Raw genomic sequence first — 15,659 nt, 5'->3', positions numbered from 1 at the left:
TTAGATTTAAAAATGGCTGGTTTCATTTCTGACATACTTCTGAAATGCTTTTATGAGTTTTATACCAGAAAACAGCTTCGTGGAAGTACAGGCTTTACCCCTGTATAAGCGTCTCATCAAAACCGAGCTACATGGGGCACCTGGGTGGCTCAGCCATTAAGCGTCTGCCTTCAGCTCAGGTAGTGATCCCAGGGTCCTGGGATGGAGTCCCACAATGGGCTCCCTGCTTGGCGGGAAGCCTGCTGCTCCCTCTCCCTCTCCCCCTGCTTGTGTTCCCTCTCTCTCGCTGCCTGTCAAATAAATAAATTAATAAATAAAAAGAACAAAAACAAAAACTGAGCTACACAACAGCCTGTGTGTCTCTCTAAAGTGAGTATCAACTAGTGTATTAAACCTAGGAACACATGAGCACTCCTGGTCTAGAACCACAAATTCAGTGCCCCTGTGCCCAGCTTTGTCAGAGAATCCCCACAGACACAGAGAGGAAGGGGATCAGAGAACACCTACCTGGATGGGAAATGGTATATAGGGCTATGTTGGGACAAGGACAAAGTGTATATAATGAAATATTCTACTTACAGATTCTTTGAGAAGTCAGAGAAGCAGCAAGCTCAAAGCCTATCACTGATGAAAATTATGGCCAACTAGGATAAGGTCTAGAAGTTACGAGAAATTCTGCTCCCACAAGGCTCTCCTCCTTCTCCTAAAAGCCGGAAGCTTTTTGTCGCTCTCACATGGTACATGGCTGCTCTCTTGGCTGGATTCAAAACACCGGTGCTTGTCCCCACCTGAAGGCACTTGTGTGTGTCCACCACGGAGGCCTGCACGTTAAGGGTCTGTGCATGAAGGAATGTGGTTTTAGACAAGTAACCAAAGCAGAGGAGTCAGAGTATTTGCTTTCATTTTTATCCTCCTCATGCCCTTGTACAAAATCTGGACCTTATGTGCAATCTGATCACTGCATATTAAGAATGGACTAGATTCTCTCCCCTTCTTCCTCTGCCCTTCCCCCCACTCTCTCAAATAAATAAATCTTAAAAAAAAAAAAAAAGCACTACATAAAGCTCTGCTCAGAGCAAATGAAATATGGTGACAAACTTGTGAAATTAGGCTAAGACGAGATCATCAGCTTAAAAAGATGAAGGTTTAAAGGTATTCCTAGGGTCTACTATGAATAAGAAAGACTAATTTACCATATTCTGTCAAATAATAACATCTGACCAAATTTCAGATATGTCTTCCTAAAAGACAAAGTTACCTAGAAGAGTGTTTGAAACATAACAGACATTCAATAAATATTTCCTGAATTAAACTATAAGGGTAACAAGCCTCACTTTGGGATGGCTGCTTTAGTATAGATGAAAATCTGCTACAGAATATTTAAAGAAAACTTATTTTATCAACCAGCTTTGTCACTTACCTCTCTTACTTACAACAGCAAAATCCAATTGAAAAGTGGTTAAGTATCTACCCATGTGTTATAGCTTAAGATTTATTAAATAAATATCTAATTGCAGCAAATACTCACACGAACCAAGAAAAAAAAAAGATTTCCAGATTTTTATTTCTGGAACTGTACACCAGGTATTAAAGTACAACAAATACAAAATAATGCTCAAAAAAATCAGTGTTTATGTACAAATATTAAAATCAATGCAACAATAGCAACTTCCTCTTGAACATCTGATACTAAAACTTGTTGTGATTGTCACTAATTAATCTCATACTCACAGGGTACTTATTTCAAACTGGGACAATTGGAATCACTGGTCATCTAAGAGGAATTTTAATATCTACCATATTTAACAATAAAACTAATAGTTTCCTCCTTTTAGTGAAAAAATTAAGAACTTTTTAAAAAACATAGTAATGTCAATATTTTTATAAATTATTTCAATTTCCATTTGTAGACAATGTGCTTTGAAACTCTGGGCAAACAATCTCCTTGGTGGTCAGGTTTATTCATTAGTTTACATTCAAAGTTGAAATATTCACTAGAGACTTTGGTTAAATTAAATAGTATCACTATGCTGTATTAGATCTGACGTTCTCAAATATTTATGACCCTCAATTTTAAAAATTAAAAAGGAAACAATTGCACAATTCTTTGACCTAATTGTACACACTTTAGTATTGTTTAAACAGTATTCTACATCCTTCAAGTAAATTCAGCAGTTGACCATGACAAGAGGAAAACTAAACATTTAAAAAGCTAGTATGGAAAAGATGAAGTACGACTAACAAAAGTAAAGTATTGCTATGATCACAGCACCAGTTACACTTCTAAATGAATCCGCTGTCCTCTTCGAATTCCCTGTACATAAAAGATACATCAGCCAACAATGCAACAGCTCACCATGGATTTTTGGTTTGTTCATAAGAAAATAATGCGGCAAAAGAAAAAAAGAATTTATCACAGTTTGTTATAAGAATTGTGCTTAACACTTGATAACAAAGGCATTATTGTTTCTTCATAAAATTGCAAATCAGTAATTTTCATGCTTTCAAACGCAATTCTTCTAATAAACAGTAACAAATTCTCTGTTAAGATGCTTAACTGGAGGAAAAAAAAACAACCCAGTAAACCCAGCGTTCAAAAGAAAATTCAATAAATAGCTATTTTACATGGATAAAGTCATAGTGGTACAATTTATGAATGTCACATCAAGCATGCACAAAAATGGTATTATACATGGCGGAAGCAGTCAGAAAATATTGAATTAGATCTAAAAAGATATGAAGAATTTACATATATATACAAAAATCTTGCAAATTATTGCCTCATTTTAACAAGGAATTAAAAGTAAACGTTACCAGCTAGTTAGCGCTCTCTAAGAGGCTAAAATCAGATTGACATTTAAAAATCTAATAAACTAGCTGGAATTTATTTTTCTCTCATATCATTTTCTGGATTTTGGTCAAAAATCTTTATTTAAATAACTAAAGTGTCCATTCAACTTGCTGATAATCAAAACTTTAGATAAGAAACACTGTTTCCATCTTATATCAAGATCCCAGCAATGCATAGATAAACTGAATATGTTACTGCATCAGCTACGGAGAATGGGCATGTTCATTTAAGTGCAACTGGTATTAGCATTCAGTCATCTTTGTGTAAATTACTTTATACAAACCAGCCACTGTAAACCCAGAGTGAAAATCAAAGTTATAACAATGGAAGATTATGGCCAGTATCTTACTAAATTATAAAAGGTATACTGATTTTTAACAGAAGAAATAAGGTTCAAAGTTTAGCACAACACCACAGCAATAAGAAGCTTATAACTTGGATAAAAATATCTGAAAGCAACACAGAGCCCAGGCTACCCATTATTTACTGTGTGCATACAGGAATGCTAGACTTTAGATGTATAAATTAGAGACTGATTTTAAGTTATTAATTTAACTACTTTTGTCCACTGTGCTAAACTAAATTTTATAGTAAATATGCTACTGCGTAAACACTTCAAAGCAATCTTCATTAAAATGCTGCAAAGAAAAATAAGAATACACATCATCCAAAACTAAGGATGTCATTGCAGTTCACAGTTTGTATAATAAATACCCTCCCTTTCCATCACTACTAAGGTCACTACAACCTATCTACTTGTCAGCATAACCTTGAAGCGACTTATTCTTACAAATATGAGCAATGCAGCCAAACATTTAAGTTTTTTGCAAAGCAAGACAACTAGTAGAAATTGGGAATTAAGACGGTGCAAAAAAAAAAAAAGGCAAAATTCTGTCTTAACTGAACTATAAAAGCAAAGCTTATTACACCCTAATACTGTATTACATATTGTTTGAATTCACCTTTTAACTTAAGATGCATATCTGTAGAGCAAAAATGGCCAAAGTTTAGGACAATGGCTTCTCATTCACAATGTCTGGAATAAAAATAAAACTGAGTTTGAGATGCATCTGAACGTTTATCACTTTTTAAAACTTAAAGTGGTAAAGTACCATTCTATTTCAGATAGAAACTCACATTTTCCTTGCCAACTGTTCAAGCTAAACAAAAAAGTTTAAATATACTCCAAGGTTCTACTGCATTAAGTGTAAAATCTAGAAGTCCCTCCAAAATATTAACACTTTGAACTGCAGTGCTACAAACAACTTAAGAAGTGTCTCAAAATGTAAACCATTGAGTGGCAACATCCTAGGCTTTGTAGACTGTGTCCTGCAAGTCAGTTGCCTCAGGATAAACTAAATTATCAACAACCAGTATGATTTTCACAATTATAATCTTGACAATGGTGGACAAAACCCCATCTGAATACCACATCTTCAAATGCCAAATTTTTAGCCAATAAATGAAGGTACACAGAACTCTTCCCACAGTAAAATGACTGATTCTGTGTAAGGTAGCCCTGGTCTGGAATTTCAAAACAGGATCCAAGCAAGCGTCTTCATAATCTGCACGCAGTTCCTCGTGCTGGCTTCCATAAAGATGGACTTGCTGTTTTGTAAACTGAAGTGCTCTAGTTGAATAACATGAGAGAAGTTTCCATTTTAAAAAAATCCTTGCATGTTTGTGCAGTTTAAAGAAACCTACCCCTGCTTTTATTTAATTAAGAAAATAAAACCAAAAAATGCTACATTGAGCAGGGATTGGGATCGGTACCTGTAAACATTGTTATTCCACTGCATCCATTACGGCAAAAGGAATTTACACGAAAAGAAGCCACTCCATTCAGTTCAGAACATCTGTGCTGGTTTTGAGCTGGTGGCCTCTGTCTACAGGTTTTAAAACTGGGAGTGAGGGCAGTGGGGAACAGAAAAGAATAGAAAAAGAAGGGAGTGGAGAAGAGGTACTGGGGGATGAGGAAGAGATAAGCAGAGCTTAAAGCTGCACCACAGAGTTCAATCTTAGTTCCCAACTCTGCTGATCATAGTTCATTTCCACATTTATGGATTGAAAAATGAAAATACTCTTGATAAATCAAGATATAGTTCTATACATACTGACATCACTGATGTCATAGTGAAAAAGGTTCAAACTTCCAGTGAAAGACTAAGCAAACCTGATCCTTTCCTCAAGTTTACTGGTACTGCACACGCACTGTTTCTGGGCCCCTGGCTCCTGTCACTCGGAGTGGAGGGCGGCGTGCTGATGCAGAGCATGGGCACTGATGAAACCATTGGTCTCACTGGCAGACAGACTGCCAAAGTCAGCCACGGAGACGGCCATTTTGGCACTGGTGATGTGATGTGTGTGATTTTCAAAGTCCACACCCAAATTATTTACAGAAACCTCATTCATAAAGGACTCAGGAACAGCAATGCCCATTTTCAATCTCTTTGCTGGTCTTTCTGACTCTTCACTGCACATGTTCATGGGGTTTAGCTCTGAGTGATAAAATCCAGTCTCAAATAAATTAAAACAATCACTTTCCCCATTGTTCGGCAGGGTGAGTAACTCCTCCGTTACGACAGGCACATGATTGACTTGTCCACGGGGTGTGTTGCCCAGTGGAGGAAAGCTATCATCCAAACAATTCACATCCGTGGGGTTGCAGACGGTTGCCACGCTGTTGGTCAGAGCTAAAAAGAAATGGAAAATGATTTAAGTAAGTGGTCCCATGTCATGAAACAAAGACGACACAATTTTGCTGTAAGCTAACAAGCACAAAAAGATGCTCATTTTACCTGTCAAGTCACTGGCAGTGAAAGAGTTGAGAATGTTCAGCTGTTGATCAGGAAGAGGCTCAGGTCGATTAGAAGTTAAGGCTGGAGAATTTACTGTCGAACCCAGGGCTTCTGTTTCATCTACCAAACGATCCATATAGTCCCTGAAAAACATACCCCAATAATTTCAAGACTCCCTATCAGTTAAAAACAGAATTCTCTAGAATCAACCCCATAGTACTTACGTAACTCCAGGGTGATGGTTATATCGTTTCTTTCCAAATCTTGTCTGTTGAGCAAAGTAATCATAACGTTCAGATTTCTTCCACATATAGTAGAATGCCACACATTCAGCAACTGTTCTAGTTCTCACCTAACAAAAAAAAGTTAAAATTTTGAATAGAAACCAACAGACCCAACCCATTTTTCAGTGACTTCTTTTTTTTAAAGATTTTATTTTTTGAGAGAGAGTGAGCGAGTGAGCACACCCACACAAGCAGGGGGATTGGCAGAGGTAGAGGGAGAAACAGACTTCCCACTGAGCACAGACCCCAATTCGGCTCAATCCTAGGACCCTGGGATCCTGACCTAAGCTGAAGGCAGACGCTTAACCAACTGAGCCACACAGGTATCCCACTTTTTTTTTTTCTTTTTCTTTTTCTTTATAACGCTATAGCTTCAATCCATGGGTCTTATCTTCTATCCTCCCAATTATAAATTCTGAACATTTTACTAGTAAAATGTCATTACATCTACACAATTTAATAATAAGAATACCCTCAAAAGTTCAAGGTTTATTTAAATCAGAATATATTCATTTATAAAATAAATGTGTATCCAGAAATGATCTTACATCTTTACTGAAATTCTTGAGACAATGGCAACTTTTACTTTTCCTCACTGAACTTTCACTGTGATTCTAACTGCAGCAGCAGTCCTTCTTAACCCTGAGGGGTCCATGAATGGGATTCACTGGCATCTACTAAATTCCAAAATTATATGCAGGTATACTTTTCTGGGGAGAAGGGCTACAGCTTCATCAGATTATCAAAGGGTTCCACAATGCAAAAGAGATGCAGAACCCTTAAAAAAGGGAGCAGCATTCAACTGCATCTGCAACTTAAGATGATTTGCTAGCTAAAGGCAGGTTGTTTTCCTTCAACATGGGTTTGGTTCACAGCTCCAGCGGAGTTTGGTAAAAACAACAACAACAAAATTTGAGCCTTGCCAACTTGGCTCCATATCCAGACTAGGGCTGCTCAAACCATATACAGCTACAGGTATGAATTCAGACATAGAGACAAAATTCTGTATCCTTATCCAATAAACACTTTCCCTACTATTTAATCAGTATCCAACAAAGAAGTTTCAGAGTCTCTATCCTGATTAGTGAGCATGACATAATATAAGTTCATAACATAGGGAACAAGCTTTTTAAGCCAAGAAATAAAGTACACATTTCAATAAACATCATTCACTTTAAGTCTCTGTGGTGAACATAGACTTTTTGGGGTCACAGACCTTTCCTGTCTTTTTCACTCAGGTACCTCTAGCACTTAAAATGTCTGGTAAATGGTAGAAATTATTTATGGAATGAGTGGATAGATCTTATAAGTCATTGCAAAACTTATGTTTTATTTTGACTTAAACAACCCAGGCTTCTTAAAAAATGTTTTATCTACTCACTAAATTAAATACTTCATCTTATCTTTGAGAAAACATTAGGTTTTCATACATACAAAAAGGTAATAAACTATTCAATATCTCACTGGAAGGTCTAGCAAATGCAGTAAGACAAGGAAAAAATAGAAGGTATACAAGTTGAGAAGGAAGAAATAAAGATGACATGATTCACAGATGACATGATTGTCTTACATAGAAAATTCCAAAGTATCAGCAAAACACTCATGGAACTAATAAATGATTATAGCTAGGTTGCAGGATACAAGGTTAATATGCAAAAGTCAATTGCTTGCCTATATACCAACAATGAACAACCAATATGTGAAATTAAAAAATACAATACCATTTACATTAGCACCCCAAAAATGAAATATTTAGGTACAAATCTAACAAACTACTTGTAAGAAGTATGTGAGGAAAACTATAAAACCATGATTAAAGAAATCAGAGATCTAATTAAATGGAGAGAAATTCCACATTCATGGGTACGAAGACTTATGACTGTTAAGATGTCAGTTCTTCCCAACTTGACCTATAGATTCAGGGCAATCCCAATCAAAATCTCTGCAAGTTACTTGGTAAATACTGACAAACTAATTCTAAAGTTTATATGGAAAGACACAAAACAGAGTAGCCACGACAATATTGAAAGAGAAGAATAAAGTTAGAGGAATGATACTACCCAACTTCAAGACTTACTATAAAGTTACAGTAGTCAAGACAGTGCGCTACTGATGAAAAAACAGACACAATTTAACACAAGAGAATGGACAGCCCAGAAACAGACCCACACAAATGCAGTCAACTAACTTTAACAAAGAGTGAAGGCAATGCAAGGATAGTTTTCTAAACAAATGGTGTTAGAACTGGACATCCACATGCAAAAACAAAACAAAACAAAAAAGAAAGAAACCAAAGATCTTAACAACTTTCACAAAAATAAACTAAAAATGGAATACAGACGTAAACGTGAAATGCAAAACTATGAAGCTCCTAGAAGATAACATAGGAGAAAAGCTAGATGACCTTGGGGATGACCAGGACTTTTTAGATGTAACACTAAAAACATGATCTGTAAAAGAAAAGTTGATTAGTTGAAATTCACTAAAATTAAAACCTTCTACTTTGCAAAAGACACTGTTAGGAGAATGAAAAGACAGCCATATACAGGGAGAAAAGAGTTGCAAAACACACATGATAAAGGACTATTATCCAAAAAATGTAAAGAGCACTTAAAACTTCACAGTAAGGCAACAACAACTCAATTATAAAATAGGGTAAAGGCCTTAACAGACACCTCACAAAGAAGAGACACAGGAAAATATACTCCACTTATGTCCTCAGAGAAATGCAAACGAAAACAACATGATACATTACACATTCATTCTAATAGCCAAAATCTAAAACCCTGACAACACCAAATGCTGGAAGGTGTGGAGCAAGAGGAACTCTCTCAGTGTTGGTGGGAATGCAAAATGGTAAAGCCACTTTAGCAGACATTTTGAAGGTTTTCTACATAACCAAATGTACTCCTACATAGAATCCAGCAATCCCACTCATTGGCATTTAGCCATTACAATTGATGAATCTACACTGGCATGTCTTTTTTACCCAAAGTCCATCATTTACATCAGGGTTCACTCAGGTATTATATATGTATTGACAAATATATAATGACATATATCCACCATTATAGTATCATACAAAATAATTCCACTGCCCTAAAAATCCTCTCTACTATGCCTATTCATCCCTCCATGACAAATCTTGAAACCATTGATCTACTTACTGTCTCCATAGTTTTGCCTTTTCCAGAATGTCATATAGTTGAAATCATACAGTATATAGCCTTTCCAGATTGGCTTCTTTGACTTAACAATATGCGTTTAAAGGTTCCCCCATGACTTTTTGTGGCTTGACATCTCATTCTGAATAATATGCCATTGTTTGGATGTGTCACTATGTATTTATCCATCCACCTCAAAGGACATCTTACTTGTCTCCAACTTCTGGCAATTATGAATAAATGTGCTTATTAACATTTTGTGTGGATATAAATTTTCAACTCCTTTGTGTAAATACCAATGAGTACAACTGCTGGATCATATGATAAGAGTATGGTTACCTCTGTAAGAAACCACCAAACTGTCTTTTAAAGGGGCCACTATTTTGCATTCCCATCAGCAATGAATGAGAGTTCCTGTTGCTCCACAACCTCGCCAGCATTTGATGTTATTAGAACATTTATACCTGGTTTTAGTAACCAATGCTGCTTCTTTCAGCAACTGCAGTTCTGGCTGCTAAACAGAAACATTTTTGAGGCCACAAACCTCTGAATAGCTTAGAAAGAAATCAAAGTCAAGGAAAACGGAAGAAGAGTAAGACTACCTAGAAAATATAGTCAATCCATTCTCCACGAGTAGAGTGTAACCACTACGTATGTCAAAAGATAGATGAGTACTCTATCAGCCGTCCCGTAAGCAGGTGGGGGCCAATCCCAGTCATGTGTAGAGCAATATAAGAAATGCTAACGTCAGGAATGCATTAACAAATTCTCCTTTTTTTTCCTCACCCAATGACTTAAAATTTATGTGCTTCTATTCATTGTCATTACTAAGCAATCTGTACAAATTTTGCTCAACTAACCTTATTCTTCTGTATAAGATGAAAATCTTTTCCAAAAAGCATGAGTGCATGTTCAAAGCTCCGGCATTCTTCTTCCGTCCACGCAGTCATTCCTTCTAAAGAAATTTAAAAAGAAATTTTATTGGCCTCAGAGCTCTCCTATATGAAATGCTAGCTTACTTTCAGTATGTTTCCCTTATAAAAGGCCATTAACTAACTATCCCCCCCAACACACACACAGTTCTGTATGCAAGAGATTTCAGTTAGGATTACCAAAAGGATGCACAATACAAATCTTATTTAAAAATCAACAATGCCAAAATACAAACACTGGGCTTTGTTTTTTTTTCTCTATATGGGAGGATAAGAATGTAATGTTTTTCTATAATTTATGATCATTGTTTTTCTGATTTTTTTAAACAATGAGCATATATTTTTTTCAAATTAGAAAAGAAGGTTATTTGCTTCATGGGGGAGAAAAAAAAGCCTTATTTTGGTATTATATCAAAACCATAGTGCTTAGAATTAAAGACCACAAATAATCAATACATATTTATTTAAAGTCAGTTTGCAGAGTGCTACACTCTGGAAATCCAATGGGAATAAGAAAAGCCCATGCTCTCAAAAGACTAAATCCCTTTCAACTTCTCAGAAGATGCTAATGTGAGTGACCTCAAATCTGTCTGGGGCAGAGGAAACTTGGAGTTCTTCACTTGAAGACACTGGGGACCAAGTCCCCATTAAGAGTAGTCCACCATAAAGATAAAATACAGTTTGAACTAAAGGAAAAACCAATATTTAGTTTTTGAGACTAGCAGATCTTAAAAACAATTTTCTCAAAAAAGCAACTTTTACAAGAAAACATTTCAACAGACTGTATCAACCTACAAGTTTAAATGTACTGTTTTCAAAGCTTTTCTATTTTCCCAAATCATTTATATAATATTACTGAGTATTATTTCACTCTGTATATACTTAATGAAAGCTATGGGGCATACAATTATTTATATAATGACTAAAGTACTGAAGTTAAAGTTAACCATTTTCCTTGACACACACAAAACAAAGCCTAAGTATTATAAAAATTTTATTACATGATTACTAAAAACACCTTCCTTGTAATAAATTCAATGGAATATATTATATGTTTTTTATCTTCAATCTCCTTTTCATTTCCTGTTTGGTTTAAAAAAAACAACTTTTCTGGGGCGCCTGGGTGGCACAGCAGTTTAGCGTCTGCCTTCGGCTCAGGGCGTGATCCCGGCATTCTGGGATCGAGCCCCACATCGGGCTCCTCCGCTAGGAGCCTGCTTCTTCCTCTCCCACTCCCCTGCTTGTGTTCCCTCTCTCGCTGGCTGTCTCTATCTCTGTTGAATAAATAAATAAAATCTTTAAAAAAAAAAACAACACAAACTTTTCTTTTCAATGAGATTATAAAATCATTCTTTTTAATTACTTTGGATATATTGTCATCTCTGGGGTCTGCTTTGTTCTGTAACTATTTCTTCAAGAAAGTGGAGCTGACAGGGGGGTAACTAATTTGTATTTGAACAATCTCTGGTACGTCTAAAAATAGAGGGCAAGAAAAGGAAAAAATTATTGTCTATGAAGATGAACATGTATCTTACAAAAGTGTTATAGGACTGCTCATCCTTTACAATACTTTGCTTATTCTAATCCCCAAACAAGGATCCTCTGTCATTTCTCTCTCTTGAGCCCAAGCGTTCCTTACCTTGAGATGCCTTTCCGTTGCAGCAGTACCTTTCAATTGCTTCCTTTATATTATGGTTACACTTGAGAAGTTCATATAATGCCTAGGAGAGAAAGAAAAAAAAAAAACCTATCCAATAAAAATTACCAGAAGTTCACACTTAACAGCATTAAAACAAATAGACAAAAACAAACAAACAAACAAACAACAGGACTAGTAAGAGTCCTGACAAGTACTGTCTGAAATGCTCTCTAAATGCAAGACATTTAGGGGTATGTTTGCCCAAACATTTAGTCTACTTAACTATCCTGGTGATGGACTCTGGTATCCCAGGAGTTTTTTCATTTTCATTCTACACCTTAGAAGTCACCCACCAGTATCATTCTCGACTTTATTTTTTATTTTTTAAATTGCCAGGCCATCTGAGCTGGTCAATTTCCCTACTTTAGAGATCTTTTTTCTAGTTTGCAAAAATTAGAACTACGGTCTTATTTTTTGGTATCGCCTACTCCCTGCCTTTTAGTGTTAATGAGAGGGAACAGCAGCAGGCCCAGAATAGAGGGATGGGTACTTGAGTGACCAGGGTTTATAACAGTCTCATGGTCTACTATGAAGGGTGTCAGTTTCTTAAAATTAGAATTTCTTCTCAACAGTAGTGGAGAGAACTTAACTGAAAGTTAAATAGTAATCCACCTTCCCAAGTAATTTCCAGAAAAGGCAAAGATGGCTCAATATTCATAAATCTATTAATACATCAAAAGGTTAATAATCAGAACATAATCATTAAAAAACAATCTAGCTGCTAAAAAAAGCATCTGATAAATCAGTATCCATTTCTAATTTTAAAAAGACAAAAACCATTATAAGTGTAAGTAGATGGTTACTACCTTAGTATAATAAAGACAGCCTATATCAAACCAAGCACTGGTATTATTCTTAATGTAAAAACCTTAGATATATTAACTTCCATCAAAAGCAGGCCTCAAATCACTATCCCTACCAAAAGTCTCTGAGAGTTATGGCTAATGCAGTAAGACAGTAACGGGAGTAAGAGATATAATAAATGGTAAGGAAGGAACCAAGGTATAATTCAATAATGACTTTAAGACTAAAAAGCCTGATAAAAACAACTGAAAAATTATTAGTTTCACCAGCTTGAGAAAAAATAAATTTTTTTAAAAAATGGGATTTCTCTATACTGATAATTATAATAGAGATTCCATTAACAAAAGTATTAAATACACAAAAATATTTAAGATACTGACGAATTAAGTTAATTAGATACATGTGACATCCAAATAAACAGAAATATTTGAGTGATTAAAAAAGTCAAATAAATATAGAGTAAGACCATGTTCTTGAACTGGAAGTTTTAATGTTTTAAAGGTACTAATTCTTCCAAAATTAATTTATAGTTTAATAGACTAACAGTACAAAAACTCAGTGGGGTTTCTTTTTGACAGTTGCAAAGCTACTCTGAAATTCAGCTACTACAACTTCTGTGTTACCTGGGAATTCAAGTCTGAGCCCAATTATCCCTGGATATTCATTTCAGTTAGGATCATTGAGGCTAACGATACAGAGTGAAAAGTGTCCAAGACGGGCAAAATGATGTCAGAAGGTAAAACCAGGAGCATCCAAAAAAAACCCTTACTAGGCAATACTCCCAGCCCCATCCCACATACAATCAAGAGTATCCTGCAACTATAGGTACACACAGTGCCTAACAAATGCTCTTAAAGCAAATTTATATAATCTTAATAGGTAATACTTTTCAACACTTCCTGAATAGAGTTCAAGAATAATAAAAAAAAATACCTTTATTATAAAATCTAAAGTCCAACCATGAAGAATGTTTAAATAAGTGATATTATAGCTACAGGATGGAATATACAGTCATCAGGAATGAGATACTGAAGAATTCTCAATGGCAAGGAAAAGAAGTGATTCAAATTAAGATATGTGCATACACACAGAAGAAAAGACTAGAAGAGAAAATGTGAAACAATATGGAGTGGTTATCACTAGGTCATGGGACTTTTTTTAACCAGTGTTTTCCAAGTTTTAAAAAAATTATAGAAAAAGAGATATCCAGTTCACATGTAAGAAATACTTGAATCATATGTAAGAAAATCAAGAAGGGTGCCTAGATGGCTTAGTCAGTCAAGCATCTGACTCCTGATTTCGGCTCAGGTCACGATCTTAGGGTTGTAAGATGGAGCCCCGTGTCACACTCCGGGCTGGGTGTGGAGCCTGCTTAAGATTCTCTCTCCGACCCCCACCCCGATGCCCCCTCCCTTTCTAAAAAAAAAGAAAGAAAAGAAAAGAAAATCAGGAAGAGATTAGTCAGCTGCTGTTTCAACAGAAGTTGAAGTATACCTGTTCGTTGTCCCTTGTGTGTGTTCCTGCAGATATCCTATCCATTATTTTTTCATTTCCAGTTCTTAATGAGGTCTCAACAAGGTACTCCTTAACTTTGCTCTCCAAAACCACATCAGGACGCCAAAGTAACTGGTCTTCATTTTCATACACTGATAAAGAAAATCCCATTAATACATTAAAAATAGTGAATATACTCCTAGATGTATACAAACTGTTCTTCCTCTTCTTTGATATGCTATACACTGGGACAACTAACTTTGAGGAAAGCAGCGATTGTCTCGCAAGGTGACTCTCTCATTGGTTAAGGTATAAAAAAATTAAGGGCAAGTGTTCCAGTGGCTAGAGCAAGTAGCTTTCTCGCTGGTTGGATTTACTAACCAATCAGAAGACTTTCTATGCCTAGTGCAATCTAATGCCAACACCCAGAAGGGTGTTTTATATTCTCCTAATGAGAAGGTAAATATAACCTGTATAAATTCTTTAATAGCCTCACTGGAGTTTTCTCTTGAACTCTCTAACTGCCTCAATGATGTGTATACAGGTTAAAAACTGCAAACGAATAAAACAAACAAGCAAAAATAAATAAAAACCAAAAATCTGCCAATAATGAAATGCCTAAGAAAGGTAGATTTTTACTTTACTAATTTCCTCCCAAAGGGTGAATTTTACTTAAAGGAGGATGCACGTTAATCAAAAATGGAAAAGAATGATTAACAGTAAGAGAAGTAAACTTTTCTAAATCTCTTAAAGAGGTTGATATATTAATAAGGAGAATGTCATTAAAACAAGGTGTATATTCTATTAACGCACACATTGCCACCATACTTAAAGCTTCTACTTCACACAATAAAGTAACACAGATGGCCCAAATATTTATCCCATTGCTTCAAGTGCAATGCGTTCTTCAAGTGTATGATAAGTACTAAATATAGCTAATAATGTAGTTTACTGAAGCTCACTATGTACCAGGGACCAGGATAAGTACTTTATATTCACAACTGTGTAAGGCAGGCATTATCACTCCCGGTGAGTAGGAAAGTTAAAAATAAAATGTGCCTATGAGCCATTAAAACTGACTTTTGATGTAAATTCCTTTCCTCTTTGTCAAAATTGAAATAGGTAAAACAGTTTGGGGTTACTCCCTCCAAGAAAAGAGAAGATTTACCTTCCCTCCTGAATGTGTACAACTGAGAGATGATCACCTCTATTATGTTTAACCTAAGAACTGACAGTGGCTGAGCATGTACTTGACTTCAAGGGTATGTGTCATTTGGGTGGGGGAATCGAGAGACTGGGTCATCTGAAGATCAGCTACTGTTTTGCTTCCCTGGGACAACATCACTTTGAAAGCAGCTAAGGAAAAAGTTGTTGTTAGGGGCCACCAATGCTAACAACCCTACGGTAGCCAATCTTCCCTTCCTTTAAGTGGAGGATAACCTAACAGAGCAAAGGAAAAAAGAAAAACTCAGGAAGGGTTGTGTCACTGTGCTGTGTTGGCCCGATGATGTCACAGGGACAAATTGACTCCTTAGGGAAAAGGTCATATGCACACAGCCAAATCTATAGGCTTCCCAAGTTTAGCTAGGGAAATGTACCTGTATTTTTATTGTCCACCACACTTTCATAACCA

General features: G+C 35.9%; 1 protein-coding gene across 1 annotated transcript in view; it reads right to left on the bottom strand.

Moving 5' to 3' along the window:
* Positions 1-1,546: 1,546 nt before the first annotated feature.
* Positions 1,547-15,659, bottom strand: part of MIER3 (MIER family member 3) — a 29,596-nt gene continuing 15,483 nt past the window's right edge. Inside the window, exons 8-13 of the mRNA XM_040622251.1 lie at positions 14,027-14,178; positions 11,669-11,750; positions 9,958-10,052; positions 5,874-6,001; positions 5,650-5,792; positions 1,547-5,544 (exon numbers count right to left, since the gene is read on the bottom strand). Coding sequence (XP_040478185.1) covers positions 5,087-5,544; positions 5,650-5,792; positions 5,874-6,001; positions 9,958-10,052; positions 11,669-11,750; positions 14,027-14,178 — 1,058 coding nt within the window. The 3' untranslated portion in view covers positions 1,547-5,086. The remainder of the gene's footprint in view (positions 5,545-5,649; positions 5,793-5,873; positions 6,002-9,957; positions 10,053-11,668; positions 11,751-14,026; positions 14,179-15,659) is intronic.

Source organism: Ursus maritimus, unplaced genomic scaffold (assembly GCF_017311325.1).
Source record: "Ursus maritimus isolate PB19 unplaced genomic scaffold, ASM1731132v1 scaffold_5, whole genome shotgun sequence".
Lineage (NCBI taxonomy): Eukaryota > Metazoa > Chordata > Mammalia > Carnivora > Ursidae > Ursus > Ursus maritimus.
This window is presented reverse-complemented; position numbering and strand designations above follow the sequence as displayed.